General features: G+C 36.7%; 1 protein-coding gene across 1 annotated transcript in view; it reads left to right on the top strand.

The window, feature by feature from the left end:
- Positions 1–22096, top strand: part of RHEB (Ras homolog, mTORC1 binding) — a 66528-nt gene that overhangs the window by 22284 nt on the left and 22148 nt on the right. Inside the window, exon 2 of the mRNA XM_020977898.2 lies at positions 7806–7877. Within this exon, the coding sequence (XP_020833557.1) occupies positions 7806–7877 (72 nt within the window). The remainder of the gene's footprint in view (positions 1–7805; positions 7878–22096) is intronic.

A 22096-nucleotide genomic window follows, 5' to 3' on the forward strand; every position in this document is an offset into this window, starting at 1 on the left:
CATCCCATGAACTTATCTGTTCAAACCCCAGTAGAAGCCACCTTTCCTTAGTCAAGCAAAAAAAAAATAAGGCTTTGTGCAGAAGATGGTATTTGAGCTGCAGTTTGAAGGGAGGGAGGAACTCTACTCTCTAAGGAGGAGATAAGGAGAGAGTGCATTCCAGGCATATGAGGCAGCCAGTAGTACATCGTCACAGAGGTGGGAGGTGTAGTGTCCTGTGTGAGGAACAAAGCAAGGGCCAGCTTGGTTTACTGAATATGAGAGAGAGCATAATGTCCAGTGAGGACTGCCCCTCCCCCCAAAAAAAATTAGTTTGGAGCCAGGTTATGGAGTTTGTTTTATTCTGGAAGCAATAGACAGAAGTCACTAAAGTTGATTGAATAAAAGAAGTCATGTATTTAGATCTGTACTTTAAGGAAGATCATTTGTCAGCAGTGCCTCTTTGTATAGCATTGTATGTATATAGATGGACTGCAGTAATGAGATACTTGACGCAAGGAGACTTTAGGAGTCTCCTAAGAGTAATCTAGGCTAGAAGTAATGAAGGCCAGAAGTAAGGTGGTAGCTTGTGAATAGAGTCAAGGGGTCTTATGCTTTGATGTTGTGGAGGGAGAAAGGGCTAGATATGGCAACTGAATATGTAACCTCATGCTGCGCAGTTTTGTTGTTCTGTCGTTGCAGTTGTCTGACTCCTCTTCGTGACCCCATTTGGGGTTTTGTCAAAGATACTTGAGTATTATGCCATTTTCTTTTCTGGCTCATTTTGTAGATGAGGACACTGAGTCAAACAGGGTTAAGTGACTTGCTCAGGGTCACACAGCTAGTAAGTGTCTGAAGCTGCATTTGAACAAGTCTAGTGCTGTATCTACTGTGCCACTTAACTGCCCTTGTGCAATTTTTACTTTTATCCTTTTGTAATTCTTTCAGAGAGCACCTCCTTATTACGCTGAAGATCTTCCATTGATTCCTTTTAGTGTTTTGAAGGTATCAATGTAGCAATCTGGAAATTGATCTCTTCTCATACATGATCTTACTATCATTTATGCCATTTTTTATTCACAAGACATCATTGGTGTATGCTACAATCCACTTTAACTCACTATGTCTTTTTCTTATCCTTTGGATCACTTGCAATTTGATTTCTTCTGAGATTGTACTATTATGTGATTTGTAGCCATGTAGGCATCATTAGAAGAATAAGTGTCAGAGGCTATTACAGTGGGGAACGGAGTAGGGCCTTTGAAAGTACTGTCCAGTTTCTAAGTACAGTCCAGCTGGATCCTGGCAACTGTTTTCTCTGGGTACAGTTCATTTTATAGTCTAGCCATAGACAGTCCAAAACATGTGTTTGTGTTTATTTTGATGGACTGAGTGGGCTTTCTGTCTGGTTCAGGTTTCCTTTGTAATCATGTATATTTTATTTTATACATCTAAAGACATTATTCAGAAAAGGTGTCTATTGGTTGCACCAGACTGCCAAAGGGGTTACATGACACAAAAAATGTTTAAGAATACTTGATCTAGTTGCATCACTTGACAATTTATAAAAGATGAAGAACACAGGGAACCTAGTTTCTTTATATCTTTCCCAGAATTGATGACACTAAAGCCTAGGAGTCATAAGAATAATTTAAAATCCTTTAATAGTAACTGAGTTTATTTATTAGGGCACTAATTATCAGCTGACACTGAATTTAGAAGGTTTCAATCCCAGTTCCACCCATGAAGGACTAACAGTTCTCTCTTTTAGTGGAGGTAGGGTGGAGGTGATGTGCAGTAGAAAATAGATATCCTCTATCAGCTCCTGTCTCTACTGAAATGTTGGAAAGAGCAAGTGTAACCTTCATTTCTACTTTTAGTTAAATGTGTAGTGCTAGCTCCTTGGAGGGAAGACCAAAGAAAAAGAGACTAAAATCTCATTCTATATCACCTGGACTCAAATTGGTACTGAGAAGTTTTAGGTCACTCTCAAGAAAAGATCTTGTGTTCTTGTGATCTGATTCATTCATGAGAAATTCTTATTAGCTCATCATAACAACATGATCTCTGTTAGGGTAGATTATCTCTTGTGGCTAGTATTGTTGCTCATTGTTTTCATATTACCTGTTTGATTTTTGCTTCTTGAGATCTAAATGGGCATTAAAACCTTCATCTTTCGTAGGTTCGCACTTAAAGGATTATGTAGTGGACTTGTCTCATTTTGGCACTTAATCATATGCAGATTTTCATTACTTTTTCATTGTTTTGTATTTGTATACCTTGTCTCAAATCAGAGTATACTTTTCTAAGGGTAGATAATGTTTTCTTGAGAAACTCGCCAAATACTGAACATCTGTTGGGTAAATAACTCCTTTGTAGTAATGACTAATTTATACACTATTTCTTTCCATCTGCTGAAAGGGTTATCTCTTCGCCACCCTAACTTAACAGGGCTAATGGCTAGTCTTGTGAATTCTTCAGTCTTATATTTCTTCTCTACCACCTTCTGTCCCTTCAAGATAATCTCATGTATGTTAGGTTCTCTTTCTTCATTCCTCTGTGCCTTTGCTACTTAAAGTTTAATTCTACCTAATGAATTCCTTCTTGTACATATACTATTATTTAACTCCTTCATCACTTTTCTTCTTTCTTACCCAGGTTTACCACATCAAAATCTATTCTCTGTCTCCATCACTCATTCCTTTCCCTGACCTTCCATTTTGTGGGCAAGTAAATGCTAATAATCTTGATTCTGTGGTATCTTCTTATAAGGAAGCTGAAAGTTTTAAAAGTGAAATTAGACATAACAAAAACCAAGGCCAGTAGCCTAAATTAGTCCTTTCAAAGTGGCTACAAGTGACAGAAGTCTGCCTACTGGTTATTTTAATTTTTTTCCCTCAGTGGAAAAAAATTAAATGAAAATTATTCAGCTTTGTTTTGGTTTTCTCTTTTTCACTGAAAAGCCATCAATCAGCAAGCATTTATTACGTTCTGGGCACTGTACTGAGTGATTGAGCACACAATGAAAAATAACAGCCCTTCCCCTCAAGGAGATTACATTCTAATAGGTGAAGACAGCATATATAAATTAATACATGCAAGATAAATTCAGAATAGCTAAATGGTAATTTTAATGAGATTTTTAGCCAGAAGCTGGAGCTGGGGGAGTGACGGGGGCCTTCTTGAAGGAAGAGGTGACCAGCATTAAAGGAAATTAGGGATTCTAAAAGTTAAAGGTTGGAAAGGAGAGAGCATTCCAAGTATGGGGAATGGCTATACAAAGGCATGGAGATGAAACATGGAGTGTCAAGTGCAAGGAATCACTACCTTTCCTGGTTTCCCCTACTCCACATGCACACCCATTCCTTCCCTTTGAAATTACTTCACACTTATCTTGCATATGTTTGCATGTTATCTCTTCCACTCGGGAGATCTTTGAAGACCAGGACCATGTTTTTACTTTTGCTTTGTAGCCCTAGTGGGTTCCTGGCATATAATAAGCATTTAATAAATGCGTGTTGACTGCCTGCCTGCCATTATTTCAAAGCTTTCTAAAACAGGAGTTTGCTCTTGATAGGTATGGAGAATGAGTGGTTACTGAATCCTAGGTAGATGGAACTCTAGAAACACCAAAGAGAATGGTTTGAGAACATTATGTGATGCAGGTGTTCTCATCCCCAAATTAAAAAAAAAATCCAGTGGGAAAACTCATTTGTAGAATCTGTTTCAACTTCAGCAATATTTTTATTCCATTTTCTTCTAAATTTCTTAGAAACTCTAAGGAGTATATGAGGAAAATTCTGTTTCTTGTAATTGTACTTCTGAATTATAATTGCCCTCTTCTCCCTATTCTTAAGGTTCCTTCTATCAGTATTAACCAGTGAACTATCCTGGACTATTAGTATGTGGCACATAGTGTATTTTTTGTTATTGGTGTTTTTGTTTTTTATTAATTTATTCTGATTTATTAACAATCATTTCCATAAGCTTTTGAGTTTTAAATTTTTCTCCCACCCCCACCCCAAGACAGCATGCCGTCTGATATGGGCTATACGTATACATTCCTATTAAACATAATTTTCACATTAGCGATGTTGTAAGGAAGAATTAGAACCAATAGGAAGAACCACCAGAAAGAAGAAACAAAACAAAACAGAAGGAAAAAAAATAGCAAATGGTATACTTGAATCTATTTTCAAACCCCATAGTTCTTTCTTTGGATGTGGATAGCATTTTCCATCCTGAGACCTTTGGAGATGTCTCAGATCCTTGCATTGCTGAGAAAGGCTAAGTCTATCAACATCAGTCCTCTACAGTGTGGCTGTTACTATATATGACGTTCTCCTGGTTCTGCTCACTTCCCTCAGCATCAGTTCATACAAGTCCTTCCAGGTTTTTCTGAAGCCTGCTTGCTCATCATTTCTTATAGCACAATAGTATTCCATTACATTCATACACCACAACTTGTTCAGCCATTCCCCAATTGATGGGCATCCCTCAATTTCCAATGCTTTGCCACTACAGAAAGAGCTGCTATAAATATTTTTGTTTATGTGGGTCCTTTTCCCATTTGTATGATCTCTTTGGGATACAGCCCTAGAAGTGCTGTTGCTGGGTCGAAGGGTATGCACATTTTAATAGCCCTTTGCACATAGTTCCAAATTGCTCTCCAAAATGATTGGATCATGTCACAACTCCACCAACAATGCATTAGTATTCCAATTTTGCCACATCTCCAACATTTATCATTTTCCTCTTCTGTCACGTTGGCCGATCTGATAGGTGTGATGTGGTACCTCACAGTTATTTTGATTTGCATTTCTCTAATCAATAGTGATTTAGAGCATCTTTTCATATGACTATAGATGGCTTTAATTTCTTCATCTGAAAAATGCATGTTCGTATCTTTCGACCATTTATCAATTGGGGAAAGACACATAGTGTGTTTTTAATAAATGCTGATTGATGTCTGTGTTGGTCAGGTAGGATATCTTGAGCTTTTAGGCTTTTTACAACTTTTCACTGAGCTAACTAATTGGTATGCAATGGAAAAGCTTCTTTGTAATTAATTTGTTAGCCTTATTTAATGTTCCCTAGAGAATAGATTAATAGATTTAGTACTAAATGGGATTTAGAGGTTAGTGGTCCAACCCCCTGATTTCCCAGATTGTGAGCAATCAGAGGGAGGAGCTTTGTTCAGGATCTCACATCATGGTGGCAGAGTTGTTATTCCAGCTGAAGCTGTCACACTCCCAAATTCAAGGTGCTTCTCATTGTAGCATGCAGTCTTGAATGCCTCACCAGTATTGTGTTTCAATAATGTCATTAATCCATTATTTTCAAAAAAAAAAAAACCACTGACTGTCGCTTTGTCCTCCAGAATACTGGTTGATTGCTCAAAAAAACTTGGAACTAACTGGCCCCTGTAATGTTTTGCCTTGTGTTTATTCTGTAAATATTGTAATGTGTCTCTTTGCAGTATTTAAATTACATGAGGATATGTTAACTATATGTTAGCTTATTCATGATTAATGAAGTTCCATTAGTTTTTGTACCTATTTTCTCCATATTGACATAATTTGAGGGCCTACACCAGATAATTAGGTTGTTTTGGTCCAATGGAAAAACTAATTGGTTAACTTGCCTCTTGCATGCTATATTCTTGAGAGGCTGGCTTACTTATTGTTCCCCGTACATGATATTACATCTTCTACATCTATATTTCAGCAAAGAATGCTTAGAAAGTCTACTTTCCTTGAAAGCTCAGCTCAAGTGCCATCTCCTTCAGGAAGATTTTTTTCACAAGCTAGATTGATATTTGGACTGTGCCCTAATTACTCTGTATTAATTTTGCATAGATTCTGTATCATCTGTGAATGTGTATTCTCTATCCCCGTCCCTAGAGTGGGACTACCTCGCCTTTCTATGTGTGACCCCAGTGCCTGGTGGGTAAGATACTTGATAAATGCCTGTTTAATGATTTATAATGAGAGAGAGAGAGAGAGAGAGAATTTGCCAATTTATGGGGAAGGGTGGTACCACCATCCTTCAGGTCACCTAGATTCCTGTTCTGGACTCCTCTTTCTCTCTCTCTCTCTCTCTCTCTCTCTCTCTCTGTCATATACACACACACACACCCCCCCCAATAGACCAGTAAGTTGTCGAATTCTGGTGTTTTTCTTTCCACAGCATCTTTTTCCTCTGTTCACTTGTCTTCACTTACACAGCTACCACTCTAAGTTCAGTCCCTCATCACATCTTACTTGTACTGTTGCACTAACATCTTCATTGGTCTTATTTCTGCAATCCATCCTGCGCACAGCTGCCAAGGTGATTTTCTTCAGTGCAGGTCCAGTTATGTTCCCCCCTTCTCAAATTGCAGTGGCTCTCTGATACCTCTAACATCAAATGTAAACTTCTATCTTTGACATTTAAAGGTCTTCACAACCTGGCCCTGTCATACCTTTCCACATTATTACGTTTACTCCCCTACAGGCATTCTGCCACAACAGCCTGATCACGCTTGTTCACATTCAATATTCAATCTCCAGGTTCTTTATTAGCACTGGAAGTGCTTTACTTTGTGCCTTCTTCCTCACTTTGACCTATTGGGATCTCTGGTTTTCTCAAAGATGTTAGCTCAAGTACTACCTTCTGCTTAAGGCATTTTCTTGTTTCCCAAAAGGATAGGGCCTTTCCTCCTAAGACTATCTTGTATCCATTTTGTGAGTGTTTTTTATATACATATACATACACACACATGCTATAGAATATAAACTCCTTGAGGGTAGGAATTGTTTCCTTTTTGTTCCCCTACCCCACCCCGCACTGGCACATAGTAAGAAGTCACTTAATAAATGCTTGTTGATTGAATGATGCTTATTCCTGTAGGATATTGAGGCACTTTATGATGGAGTTTCATTATGTTTTAATTTCCAGATTCATGTACTTTGTCCAAAACATTTCTATCGCAGTTATATAAAATTGAATTTTTTTTACATCTATTAAATTCTAAAATATAACGTTTTAAAAGAGAACTTGTAACCACAAGAGGAAATTTCACTTTTATAAATGTGTTTTGAAAACATGAACAAAGCTCTGATTCTGTTCATCTTTAACACTTAATATTGAAATTGTTACAGGAACTAAATGTGTTCAGTTAAATTTGGCTCTCAAGTATTGCCCATATAAGCTGACTCATGAAGGAAATGGCACAAGTTATAGCTAAAATTTCCAGTGAAAATATGGAGTAGGACATAATATGCAAGAATTTAAATTATAGTTACAAGATACTAATGAATTGTTAAGGCTTTTACAATAAGTATTTTGTTTGATTTCAAAACATAAGGAATCCTAGCGTTTTTCTCTTAACAGCCATCTTAAAAACTAGGCCTTATTGATTTAAAAGGCTTGGTTTATATTCATAACAATGATGTTTAATGCTATACAGTCAAAATAAATAGATAATCATGTGCAAGATTTTAGACATGCTCCTCAGATTGTTATTTAGACCTAAAAAGCTGGTTTACATTTCTTGTAGGGTACTTGAAATGCCTGTCAGTCAGAATTCTTCACCTTTATCTAAGTTGTGTAACTAATACATTTTTAAAAGGGTTTTTTTTTTGTTACATTAGGACCAAAAGGTAAGAAGTGTAATTATTTATGTTATTATTTGTTTGCATGGAGTTATTCAATAAATAATAATAGAATCTTCTGATTAACTTATCTTCGTCTTTTTATTAATAAGGTAGTGGTAGGCTAATCGAAAAACAGTAAAATATAACACAGCATTTTTTAAAAATAATGAATTCTGTTTTCTTTTATAGGGAAATCCTCATTGACAATTCAGTTTGTTGAAGGCCAGTTTGTTGACTCTTATGATCCAACCATAGAAAACAGTAAGTAGTATTTGTAAGTATTTATAAAACGAGAAGCCTTTTTTTTTTGGTAGACAATTCTGAAAAGAGCCATTGTTTTCTGGAATCCTGGAATGTTAGTTGACTAAGTGTGAACATCTTTAACCTGAGCATGAAACCCCTCACTAACACTTGAAGTAAGATGCCATCTCTAGTAATAGGGAATTCATTACCTCCTAAAGCCACTCTCTTCATTTTTCTCTTATAGTAAATTGTACGTTTCTGCCCAAATAAATGAAAATTTCTTACTTACTGGTAACTTCACTCCATTGTTTCTGGTTTCACCTTGTGGGGCAAAAGTAGACTGACTTCAGTTTAATAAACCTTAAGATATATAAAGGAAAAAACCATGTTCTCCATATCCAGTAGATCTTCTCTAAGCTAAATATCTTCCAATTTCTTGAACTGACCTTGACATCACAGTTTGAATCTCATTATCGTTCTGTCTGCGTTCTTTGCTATAGACACTGTACTTATATGAATATAGTCTAAGATCACATTCATTATTTTTAGTTGATATGTTCCATTGTTGATTTTCATTACGCTTGTAGTTCACTAAAATTTCCCATGTCTCTTTTTAATTTTGAAAAATTATTGATGAATCTCGTTTTGTCATAGCAAATGCTTCCATAAAACCCCCCCACAAACAAACAACTACCTGGAAAGGTTATTTCCTTGGTTTTTAACAAAATCAAGGGAAATATCCCTTAATAGTATAGTACTAACTCTGACCATTATTTGAACAAAACTTTATCGTTTTTCCATGTTGTATCTTGTTTGTATTGTTGTAATCGTGTATATTATTTTGCTTCTGCTTTGTTAACTCTCTGTTGCTCCATACAAATCTCCCTATATGTCTCTGAAGTCTTTATTGTTCCTTTGGATATAGTACTGTTCCCTTATGCTCATATGTTAATTGTGCCCTCTAGGAGGCCATACATGTCCTCAAGATCACAGGTTCCCCATCCCTGGTAGCCACTCCTCACATTTAAGAATTCTGCATGTTTTAGCCATTTCGGTTCACATTTTCCCCCCAGCTTTTTATAATCACAAATAATGTTATAAATATTTGTGTACAATAATCTTTTCCTACTGTTAACTTTCTTGGAAGTAGTTCCTTAATAGTGGGCTGGTCAGTGTAACAGTTGAGTAATCTTTCATGCATAATCTCCAGTTTTGGCAGAACAATTTTAAGTATTTCACAGCTCTTCCATGAGTGAATTAACTCAATTCAACACTACATCTAGCATTGAGTATGTGTGAGACACTCTGCTAGCTGCCGGGGATACAAAGATAAAACTGAAGGTGTCATGAGGGCTCTTTGTCTTCAAATGGCTTATATTCTAGTGGGATAGGGAAAGATACAATATGCACACAGTTAATAGAGAATCCCTGGAGTTAATGAGCAGAGGGATGACTTGATCAGTCTTAAGATTTAGGAATACGACTTTGGCAGCTATATGGACAATGGATTGAAGGGTGAGACTGAATTAAGGGAGAACAATCAGGAAGGTTTTGCAGCACTACAGTATTACAGATGAGATGTGATGAGATCCCAAACTAAATAGTAGAAATACAATATGGCAAGAAAGGGATGGACATAAGTCATGTTGTAGAGATAGAATAATTATCTTGAAACTTATTGTATGTAGAAGGTGAGGGAAAATGAGATTTGAGGATGACTCCAAAGTTGTGAAACTTGGTAATTGGAAGGATAGTGAAATAAGGGGAGGAGGAAGAGGGGCAGGTTTAGAGGAGGAGATGAATTTTCTTTTTGGGCATGTTGAAATTGAGGTGCCCATACAGTTGGTGTTGAAGGAGTAGAGTTCTGGAGAGAAATGAAGGCTATATATGTGGATTTGAGAGTCATCTGTATAGTGATAATTGAATCTCTTATGAGAATGATGAGATCACTGAGAGAAGAGAGCCCAGGATGGAGGCATAAAGCCATATATGATGATCCTACAAAAGAGACTAAAGAAAGCAATCAGGAAAGAAATGTGATGAAATCGGGGGGAGGAAAGAATAACCTGGAAAGGAGGGTGAGTGGAAGAAATGAACAAGGATTGTGACTGAGAAAAGGCCTTTGGATTTCAACTTTGTGTACCTGCTTACCTTCTCATAGCCCCAGAATGCATTTTTCTACCATATAGCAGCTTTGTTAATTCAATGTTAGTTACTGCAAGGTTGTTTTAATTTGTATCTGTCTGATTGATAGTGATTTTGACCATTTGGAAATTAACTAAATTATTTGTAGTTTCTGTTTCTTCTTTTGAAGATTGTTCATATCTCCTGGGACTTTGTCATTTTCACATGACCTGTTTATCAAAGCACCATGTCCCTCACCTTCTACTTAATGCTATTGACTATTTTTTTAAAGTCAGGACTTTTGCATTTATCATTTCTAAATTTCATATCCTGTTAAGATCTTTTCCTGTCTCTGTTATTCAGTGTATTAGCTGTCTTTCCTAGCTTCATCCTATTTTCTGACATTTAATAAGCATCCCATGTAGATCTTCATCCCTGTCATTGATGAAAAAGTTGATGGTAACAGGGCCAGCCTTCTCTTTGCAGTGTGGGAGGATTATGGGGGTGGAACTCTGCACATAATGTCAGACATGGTTGATGTGTTGCTTAGTTGTGCTGAGCTGCTTCCCCCTCCTTTTTTTAATCTTTTGTATAAGGAGGGGGAGGGATTGTGTATTGAAAAAGGAATGTGATATAAAAACAAAAGATGGTAATACCTTTTTTGAAGCTTCTAATGCAGATATGAATTTATTATCAAACTAGAGAGATCAGAGATTCCAAAAGGAGCCAAATATTCCCCAGTGATATTGTGGTACAGTGGAAAGAACACTGGATTTTGAATTGGAGAACCTGAGTTTGAGACCTGACACTTCTTAAACTTGTATGATCTTAGGCCAGTCACTTAGCCTCTCTTGGAATCAATTTTCTTATCTATGCACTGAGGGGGTTGAGTTAAATAAACAGGAAGGGCCCTGCCAATTCCAAATCTATAATCTTATGGTCATCCTCTACTGAACTGGATTCCAACACTTGAATTTAATGTAGGAGTTCATGTGACCTAAGGCCTACATTGGCTCCTTTATGATACTAGTGTGCTTCAGGTCAAAGAATAGTAGTAGGGGCATTCCTTTACTTCTTCCTGGACCTGGTTTCCCTTTGAAGCATTGAAGTGAGGTGGAATAAATGCTGTAGAAATTGAGATTCATGTCCCACTTTTGATACTTTCTGGCTATGTGCCCACAAGTAAATCATTTAGGATCAAAGAGCTAGAGCTGCATTTGTTACCTCCTCTGTAAAATGGGAATTATAATACCTGTAGTACCTATCTTATAGGGTTGTTAGGATCAAGTGTGATCTGTAATACTAAATGGCAGCATTAATTAGGCATAAGGGAGTGAGAGTAGGCCCAAGCTTAAACGGAAAAGACCATATGGGATTCCTTGGTTTATTTCCTTCCTTTTGCACCTCAGCTTCTCGTATTAGTCTTGTTTATCTTTTCTTTCAGAACATAGTAGTATTCCATTACATTTGTATCTCACAATTTGTTTAGCTATTCCCCCAGTTGATGGATATCAACTAAACTTTGTTTTCAATTCTTTGCTGCTATAAATATTTTGGTATATATAGAGCTTTCCTTTTTTTGTCAATGACTTCCTTGGAGTTATGCCTAGTAATGGAATCTCCAGGTCAAATAGTATAGACATTTTAGCTACTTTATTTGCATAATTTCAAATTGCTTTCCAAAATGGTTATACTCATTCACAGCTCCATCAATAAAGCATTTGTTACTTGAAGTGAAACCTCAGGGTTGTTTTGATGTATGTTTCTTATATTATTAGTCATTTGGAACATTCTTTCATCAGGTTATTAATAATTTGTAATTCTTCTTTTGAGAACTGTTCATTTACATCCTTTGACCACTTATCTACTGGGGAATGGCTTTTGGTCTTAGATGTTTTTATTAGGTGTCTATATAGCTTGTGTAACAAGCCGTTACCCGAGAAATTTCATACGAAGATTTTTTTCTAATCATCAGCTCCTTATCCTATATGTATTATTTTGTGTGTGAGCAAAAGCTTTTCAATTTCATGTTATCAAAAATCTTCCCTTTAATTTGTTTTTGATAATGATCTTTTACATCTTGATCATAAATCTGTCTTGTATTTTTTGTAGTATTTATATGGTACGAGATGTTGATCTAGACATAATTTCTGCCACACTACCTCAGATTTTTTTCACTTGTTTTTAGTCAAATAATGAGCCTTATCCCTGTGGTTAGAGTCCTAGGGTTTATCATAGCCTAGACTACTAAGATAGATTGCTTCTGGATCGTATGAGCCTAATTTGTCCAACTAATTAACACAACTAGTACTAAATAGTTTGTTGACAACTGCTGTGTTCAGTAGTTGGACAGTTTGTAATGCTGGGCTCCCATTCCTTTCCTTTTTTTTTTTTCATTATTTCCCTTGAGATTCTTGACCTTTTTTCCCTCCAGATGAATTTTTTTATTTCTGGCCTAGTGCAAAAGTTTTTCCACTGCCAACATCTTGGCACAGGAGATGCATTTTAATTGTATTGACCACTGTACTGTTTTCCTCCTACAAACTTGGGGAAATTTGGGGGTGGGATGGGGAATTATTGAGGTATTAGAGTGAAAGCAGTTCCATATCTCTTAGGTAGATTTTTTTAAGCTATTTTTTTCCTACCTAATTCTTTTTTATACAAAATGAGCCAGTTGGGGTAGGGATGGGGCATCCACAGAATCTCTGGTTAAAAAACATTTTCTAGCACTATTGCTTTTTTTGGGGGGTGGGGCTAGGCAGTGTGGTTAAGTGATTTGCCCAGGGTCACACAGCTATTAAGTGTCAAGTGTCTGAGGCTGGCTTTGAACTCAGGTCTTCCTGACCTCAGGGCCGGTGCTCTATTCCATTGTGCCATCTAGCTGCCCCATAGCACTATTGCTTTTTGAAAATAAAAGGAGCCTTGGGGCAGTTAAGTGGTGCAGTGGCTAGAGCTCTGGCCTTGGAGTCAGGAAGACCTGAGTTCAAATCTGGCCTCAGATATTTGAAACTTACTAGCTGTGTGACCCCGAGCAAGTCACTTAACCCTGATTGCCTCATCAAAAGAAAAGGAACCATATCTTACTTTTGAAGTTTTATGGACATAGCAAGATGTATAGTCAACTGAAAATGTTCTGTTGTCTAATACAGTAGTTGATAAGAGTTAAAAAATAGATGATTTACCTTTTTCTATTGTGCAAGTTGAAAAATTTTGTGATGAGTACATTAAGGATCTCTGAATCCATAACTCTCTTTCTTAAAAATAGGATTAGGCCAACATCTTCCTCAAAGGAAATGTATCTATTGAAAACACAACTGAATTGTATCCCCCAAATTGCTAATCAGTTTGGGAAAATGATTTTTCCCAAAAATCATTTTCCCACAAAATTCTGTTTCTTGTATAAAATTTATGCCTTTTATATATTTGTCAGTTCCCTTCCTAGTTAGTCCCACTTACTGAGGTTTCTGTTCTGCTTCCAACAGAAGTATTCCTCAAAGATTTTCACTTTTTATATGTGAGGATAATGTAACTCTTGCAACTCATAGGGGTTAGAGGAGATTGGCTTTGGAATCACTACTCTAAAATTCTTTCTGTTACCACACTATCTGTGTGACCGCGGACAAGTCACTTAACCCCTTGGTTATTCTGTCAGACTGTAATAATGAGTTGCTTAACTGCATTAGTAGAGAGAATTTCTACCCGGGGAGTTCCGTACCCTGATGTATAATCACAGATCTAAACCAAAAATCCATTTTACTGATGAGGAAAGAGTCATTTTCGGTTGATATTGTGGATAACACTGAAGCATAGCATTATTCATTTAGTTATCTTTTGAACTCCCTAATATCCTATTTTTCATCATATATTTCTCTGATAACAAGAATTCACACTACTTCTTTCAAATTCTTTATTGTCAATTATTATGGTCTTATGCCCTTTGGATGATCCTCAACATCACTTCTTAGGAAACTGAAGTATTCTGTGTCTTAGATACATTATAATATCAGTAAATTTGGAGTTTAAAAGATGGGCCTTTCAGTGAGAAGCTTTTGGCCATTAATGCAGTTTCCCAAGGGCGATTCAGGGATATCATTCAAGAGATAGTGGTAGTCAAACAGTAAATTTAAAACTGAGACTTGAACCTTAGGCATTGTGACTCTGAGGTGAACCTGACTAGCCTTTTGTATTGAGGTGTACAGGTCAACATAATTTTATGTTCCACAAATACTGTGCTTTGGTGGAGTGGGAGGATGGGGTAGGACACAAAGTTTTGTGTTTTGGTTTTTTTTCCCTTTTGTTTTTTGGCTAGGCAGTGGGATTAAGTGACTTGCCCAGGGTCACACAGCTGGTAAGTGTCAAGTGTCTAAGGTTGGATTTAAACTCAGGTCCTCCTGACTCTAGGCCCAGTGTTGTATCCACTTCGCTGCCTTAGCTGCCCCTGCACACAAAGTTAATAAAGTCCATATCTCAAGAAATGTAATTATTTTTAAGTAATATTTTATTTTTTCCAATTATTTATAAAGGCGATTAAAGTTTTTGAGTTCCACGTTTTCTTCCCCCTTCCCTAAGATGGTAAGCAATCTGATATAGGTTATATATGTGCAGTCGTGTAAAACATATCCATATTAGTCATGTTATGAAAGAAGAAATAGACTAAAAGAAAAAAAACAAAAAAAAAGAGAGAGAAAATAGTATGCTTCAATCTGCATTCATACTCTTATCAGTTTTTTCTCTGGATGTGGATAGCATTTTCCATCATGAGTGCTTTGGAATTGTCTTGGATCATTGTATTGCTGAGAACAGCTATGTCGTTTATAGTTGATTATCCGCAATGTTGCTAACACTGTATGGAATACTGTATACAATGTTCTCCTAGTTCTGCTTACTTCACTTTGCATAGATAGATCCTTTCCGCTTTTTTATGATCTCTTTGGGCTACAGACCCAGTTGTGGTGTTCTGGATCAAAGGTCTGCACAGTTTGATTGTTGTCCAAAATGGTTGGATCAGTTTACAACTTTACCAACAGTGCATTAGTGACCCAGTTTTCCCCTCATCTTCTCCAACATTTATCATTTTCCTTTTCTGTCATATTAGCCAACCTGTTAGGTATGAGGTGGTGCCTCAGAGTTATTTTAATTTGCATTTCTCTAATCAATGGTGATTTAGAGCATTTTTTCATATGCTATAGATGCCTTTGATTTCTTCATCTGAAAATTCTGTGTTCATATTCTTTGACCATTTATCAGTTGGGGGATGACTTATATTCTTATAAATTTGACTCCGTTATCTATATATTTGAGAAATGAGGCCTTTATCAGAGACACTGGGAAGATTGTTTCCCAGCTTTCTGCTTTTCTTCTAAGCTTGATTGTATTGGTTTTGTTAGTGGAAAAACTTTATAATTTAATATAATCAAAATTGTCCATTTTACATCTTGGAATGCTCTGTATCTCGTTTGGTTATAAATTTTTCTCATGAATTTTTTTTTAGGCAGTTGGGGTTAAGTGACTTGCCCAGTCACACAGCTAGAACGTGTTAAGTGTTTTTGGTCTGAGGCTAGATTTGAACTCAGGTCCTCCTGACATCAGGGCTGGTGCTCTATCCACTGTACCACCCCTTATGAATTTAATTTCTAGTTGGGGAACTTAATAGGTGCATTGGCCTCTAATTAGAATATGATAATTGCCATGGGAGGTATTTGTCACAAAGTTTGGGGATTTCAGAGGGGAAAATGTTTTTAGATCCTAATCTAAAGTGTCTACACTTAACCAGAGATGGTATCATGGAGGAGTTGTAATTTCAACTGGACCTTGAAGGATGACTAAGCTTTCAGAAAATGGATAGGGTTGAGGAGAGGAAGGGAATTCATTCCAGGAAAGCATGGAATATATTAGGTGCATCATTTAGTTATTTTTGGAAGGTACTGTTTAAGTTAATGAATGGTAGGAAATTAATGTTAAAAATTTGAAGACCAGATTGTAGAGTGTCTTGAGTACCAGGTAAAAGAGTTTTGGCTTGATTCACCAGCGGGTAAGGAGTAAACATTTTTTGTTGTTGAGCTTACATTGTGTTATTTTGTTATTGTTTTTAAGCATAGAAATGACAATTACGCTGTAATACAACATTGTATGATGGTTTGAAAAGAGGAGAGACAACTATATCCTTAGGTCATTTGGTGATTAGGAAGTCATTGATGATACTTTTAAGGAAGCAGAGTAATGGAAGCAGACACTAAATTGCAAAGGCTTCAAGATAGGTAAGAAAGTGGAGGCAGCTAGTGCTGATGTTTCTTTTCAAGTTGCTGTAGCACCCAAGTGGACATCAGTGGGGAAGAGTGGAGAAAACAGTGGCTTGAGAGTCACAACCTGCGTTCTCATTGTTAACTTTGCCACTGACTAGCCTTGTGACCTTGAATGAAACACTTGAATACATCTCCTTCACTTTATTCATCTGTGAAATGATTTTTTTAAGAAAAAAAAAGTTAATACTGTACTCTGTTTTAGTTACAAATCTGCAAGACACAATTATTATTAATTTTAAAAGTCTATGTTCCTTAGAGAGAGAAATGTCTAAATTGATATGGTTCTCCCATGCTTCCAACATTTCTCTACCTCAAGACAGTTTGAGGTAACATAAGAATCTTGAATAATAAAAAGGTCACAATATATTAAAATCTAGTCTGGGGTTAACATTTTACTCTGTACAACAATAATCACTTAAAAACTACTCACTATCTACTAAAAACTACTTCTTGACCATACTCCCATCACAGATTGAAAGGCCTTGCTTCCCTGAGATCAGTCTTATTTAGCCCTGTCACTTTGGGAGTAGGGAAGGCTGTGATCTTAACCAAAGAAGAATTAAATTGGATTACCACCTTTAATCCCTAATCCTGGAATCTTAGTCCTTGTTAGTGATCTTTTACACGTTTTCCTAAAGGCAAAAGTCTGGAAAGAACTTTAGATTAAAGAAATATTTCTTAATATTTTCAGTTGAACTAAAAAGTAAATTTTAGAGTATGCTTCTATAAGGGGTTGAACTAAAATAGCCCTTTCCAGCTTGGAAACTCTAGGTCTGAGATTCAGGGTTTTTTGTACATCTCTTACAAGATGTATAGTTTTGAAAAAAATCTTAAGCATGTTTTGAAGATGGGGGCAGCTAGGTGGCACAGTGGATAGAGCATTGGCCCTGGATTCAGGAGGACCTAATAACTGGCTATGTGACCCTGGGCAAGTCACTTAACTCCATTGCCTAACCGAAAACAGAACAAAACATATTTTGAAGATAGATGTTGATGAGAGAGATGATAAAAAATTTTAAATATATAAATACATTTATTTAATATTTAAATAGAAAGATTAGATGATATCCTGCAGGAGACAAGGTTAACTTTAGAAAACACATGCTTCCTCTGAGTCAGGAGAAGAGGCAGGGATGAGTAAAAAGAAATTTTGAGAAGTGCAGGAATGGAACTTGGACTTATCACTTGGTGATCTTGTTCTCAGTAAGTACAAGAAGAATCCATCCTGTTTACCTTCTAAGTTCAAGGAAGAATGGGGAATGTGGTTCGGGGATTTGAAGAAAACAGGAAAGGAATGTGAAGAATGCCAGTAGGATGCCAGTGAAATGAATAAGGAGATTGCTTAGCAGCCATGAAGACCCGACTGAGGTTTACATGAATTAGAAGTGAACACCATCAGCACAGTTTTACTTTAATGGCACGTGGAAATTTGAATAGAGCAAATAAATGGTAGGATTTTTTTTTTCGAGGTTGGTGATTGGCAAGCCAGGTAATAGACGAAGAAAGTGATAGACTCTTGGGGTGCAGATTAAACATCATTGCAGTGATTGGCCTTGGGGTCTAGACTGGGTGAGAAGGCTTAGGAAATCAGAAAGGGAATGATGGAGTGGGAGGATAGGTAGGAGTTTGGAACTTTGAAGGTCATGAGGAGGGTCAAAAGTGGGTTTGATAGGAATGAAGGAAGTGGGAGAGATGGAAAGTAAAGACAATGAGATCAGAGAAGGCAATCTTAGATCTTGGAGGTGGAACCATTCTACATGACGACAAGGTCCAAGGTACAGTACAACTACTAGTTGTGGGTGGGAGAAGGAGCTGCAGTTGTCAGAGAGGGTTTAAGAAGACATTAGTAATAAAGGGAAAGCCAGTTTTCAGCTGAAGTGAAGTGGAATGAATGCTTATAAAAAATGTAGAGAAATTGGATGAGCTCTCTCACAAAAGATTGGAGAGTTTTATCTATGATATTTGTAATTTGGCTCTTCATTTACTTAAGAGACAGTTTATTAGTGTAGATCAGCAAGGCATCTAAAGCTATCTAAAGTAGATTTGAACTCAGGACTCTAGACTGGATACTTATTTGATGTCAGCAAGAAGTTATAAGTTATTAATTTTGCTTTACATCTTGTTACTGAAGCAATAAGAATGAGGTCTAGCCTCATGATATGGGAAATTCCATCTTCCTGTTTTATGAAGGAGAAATTCTAAACTGTTTATTTGCAAAAATATCAAGATGTTATTAATGTTTTATATTTTAGGTTGTAAATGTACATTTCCATCACTGAAATCATGTAACAGCCGTTTAAATAGTCAACCTGACTTTTGAATATTGCTTTAGAAGATCACTTAGTTCCTTTGAAATAAGTTATGATTAAACATTTTTTCCTCTTCTTTTGATTAAGAACATTTCTCACCCCTTTCCTATTTCAGGAATAGAGTTAATAAACCTTTATTAAGCTCCTACTATGTGCCAGGCATTGTGCCTAGTGCAGGGGATACTAGAAGAGGCAAAAGACAGCTCCTGCCCTCAAGGAACTTACAATCTAATGGGAGGGACAACATACAAATACATGTCAGAGGAGACAGGATGGAATGGGATTGCTTGAGCAGATAGAGGGCTTAGGTAAAGAGTAAAGCCACCTCATTATGTGACATAGGGTTGAAGGAAGAGATAGTAGCAGAAGGCAAATGAGTGATGTGAGAAAAAGAGGGAAGATGAGAGAGTTCAGTTCAAATGGCTCATTCAAATGGTTCATTTATTTTTCTGTAGAAAAGTGGTTCTCAGCTGAGAGGATAGGGCAGAGGGGGAGACATGGGAAGTATGAGGAGGGATGTAAAGGGTTGGAAGAAACACTGGAATTAAGGAGGCATATAGTAGGATCGCCTAGCAGCAGAAAGGGCCCAATTGAGGTTATAAATTTGTAGTGGACTGAATCAGAACAGTTACATGATTTTCTCCACATGCGTGCAGCCGCATGTGTGTAGGATCAAAGACAGCAAATAGTGAAAGTGACAAAAGACTGAGGCTTGGTAAGGTGCCATTGGTGACATGGTAAGGGGGCCAAGGACTCAAGAGAAAAGGACAGTGTAGAGTTGAATTGGTTCACCAAGGGAATGAGATGGGGAAAAGAAGAGAAAGTGGCTAGCGCCAAAGAGATGACCTATGGAGAACTGAGGGGTCAAAGACCTACAACCACTTGTATAACCTTTCCCTCCCCTTTTTTTTTAATTTATTTTGATTTATCAACAATCACTTCCATATGCTTTTGAGTTTAAAATTTTCCTCCTTCCCTAAGACGGCGCACAATCTGATATAGGCTATACATATACATTCCTGTGAAACATATTTTCACATTAGTGATGTTGTAAGAAAGAATTAGGACCAATAGGAGGAACCATCAGAAAGAGGAAACAAAACTAAACAGAAGAGAAAAAAATAGCAAATAGTATGCTTCAATCTGCATTCAAATTCCATAGTTCTTTCTTTGGATGTGGATAGCATTTTCCATCACGAGGCCTTTGGAGATGTCTTAGATCATTGTATTGCTGGGAAGGGTTAAGTTTATCAATATTAGTCATCGCACAACGAACCACTTGTATAACCTTAAGGATTCGTGCTCATTCTTTAATCCTTCATTGAAGTACTGCAAAGTGCTCTATGGAGAAAGATCTAGTTGAGAATGAGAGTGATTCTGCCATGTTTTGAAAAATCTGAAGAGCCTTGAAATTGGTGCTGTCTTCATTTTTTCCTGTTGAGTTCATTTTCATTATTGGCTATGGGTTATAAATTAGCCATGTAAGGCTAACATACAAGTTCATGAACCATAACTGTCGCTGCAGCTTTCTCACTCACTGTACATATACCATTTTCCTACTGGAAAATTCTTTTACACTTGCTGATGGTTCCCGCATTTCCTTGAAGTGTTGAAAGCTTGGGGTACTTTGTAGAGTCAGTTCTATTGGGACACTGCTAGCTTGCTGGCTTTGGTTGATTGTCACTTTAAACTCAAGACATTATGGCCTGGCTCAAGTCTCTTATTATTAGTTGGAGCTTACCTAACACTAAAGTCTCTCATTCCTTAGAAGTCATAGTTCTATCTTTACCACTGTATCAATTAACTGTTTTGCCCTTTGTGATATTTCATATAGCTAGAATGGCAGTTTCTAAGCACTTTACAAACATTACCTCATTTTATTTTCATAACAATCCTGGATAGGAGAGTGTGCTATTTTTATTCCCATTTTACACATGAAAATACTGAGGCAGACAGAGGTTAAGTGACTTGCACAGGGTCACAATCTGTGACTCTAAATTACCCCTTGAGGTCAGGGGCTTGTACCTTATACTGTATACCTCATAGCATGATACTAGCATACGGTAAAGATTTCATAAATATCTGGTGGTGTTTTTTTTCCTTACTGTTACATATTATGCTTTTTGTCTGAGGTATGAACCCCAAGTAAGCTACATTTTTTTTAATCCTAATTTTAGTTCTGCCATGAAAAGGACTCGAAATATAACCATGGAACAATTTATTTTGTTTCATTATTTTATCTATAAACTCTTCAGCTTAAAATAAGATTCTGGTTAATTGAATGTTTTATTAAGGTTTCAATCTGTTTGAAATACTTAACAAAATATTGGTGAAAATTCCCTTTCTTAATTTTGATTGAATTCTTCTCTTGGGGATAATTTTGTATTACTTAGGAATCCTCATTATAAAGATCAGTTTTAAAGTTTTACTTGGAGATATAGGTGTATGCTATTAGACTGAGGGCTCCTGTTAGATTCTGATTAACTGAATTTTACAGTATATTCACCATGTCCTTGTGGGTTTAAAAACTGTGTATATTATTAAAACTATACTGGAATGCAAGGTGGCAAGTAAAACAGATCTTGACTTAAACAACGAGTTAACACGTAATTGAATTGGGAATAGCAGTTCAAAAGTCTCTGTTACAGTACCACCTTATTGCTTCTGGAATAAAATAGAAACTTCAGCCTGGCATTTCAAGCTTTCCATAATCTGGCTTCTTTTCAGATTTGTTTCATGTTCCCCTCCTTAATGTACTCTCTGTTCAGCCAAATTGGCATTCTATCTCCAGCCTTCAAACCTTCACACATACTCTCCCTCCATGTGAGGAATCCTTGAACAGGTAGAGGGCTTAGGTAAGGAGTAAGGCCATTTTCATTTCCTTCATTTCCTGTCCTTTTTCACCTTGGCCTTTTAGACTGTCTAGCTTCCTTCCAGAGTTAGCTTAGATTTCAAGCTTCCTTCTGGAAGCCCTTCTTCTTTGCCTTCCTTCTCAATCCTGTTAGTGTCTTCTTCCTCCTATTACCTTGTATTTGTTTTTTCTGTCTGTGTTATATCACCTCTGTCCCCACCCGCACCCCACAAAAAAAAAAACCCAACAATAACAACAACAAATAAACCTCTTTGAGAGCAGGGACTGTGTTTCTTTTAGCTTGTTCCCTGTACCTAGTACAGTGGTTGCCCCCAGTAAAGACTGAGTAAATGTTTTGATTGCACACTGCCATATTTTAAGGGCACAGTAGTAATAATTCAGTTCTGAAGAATAAAGGTTATGAAAATAATCTCTGATTAGTCATCCTCATTAACATGTATTGAGTGTCTATATTGAATGGTGCCTAAAAGTATCAGTTTTGGTAATCTCCATTGTTCTTAATCATTTGATATACCTTTATTATTAGCATTCTTAACCCATCATTTTAAAAATCATTTGTTCCACCCTTACAAATTAATGTTGAAATCTGATTGTTCTTTGTATTCATGTTCATTTCATTACTTGGCGAAT

Source organism: Phascolarctos cinereus, unplaced genomic scaffold, assembly GCF_003287225.1.
Source record: "Phascolarctos cinereus isolate Bilbo 61053 unplaced genomic scaffold, phaCin_HiC Scaffold_1;HRSCAF=81, whole genome shotgun sequence".
NCBI classification, from domain to species: domain Eukaryota; kingdom Metazoa; phylum Chordata; class Mammalia; order Diprotodontia; family Phascolarctidae; genus Phascolarctos; species Phascolarctos cinereus.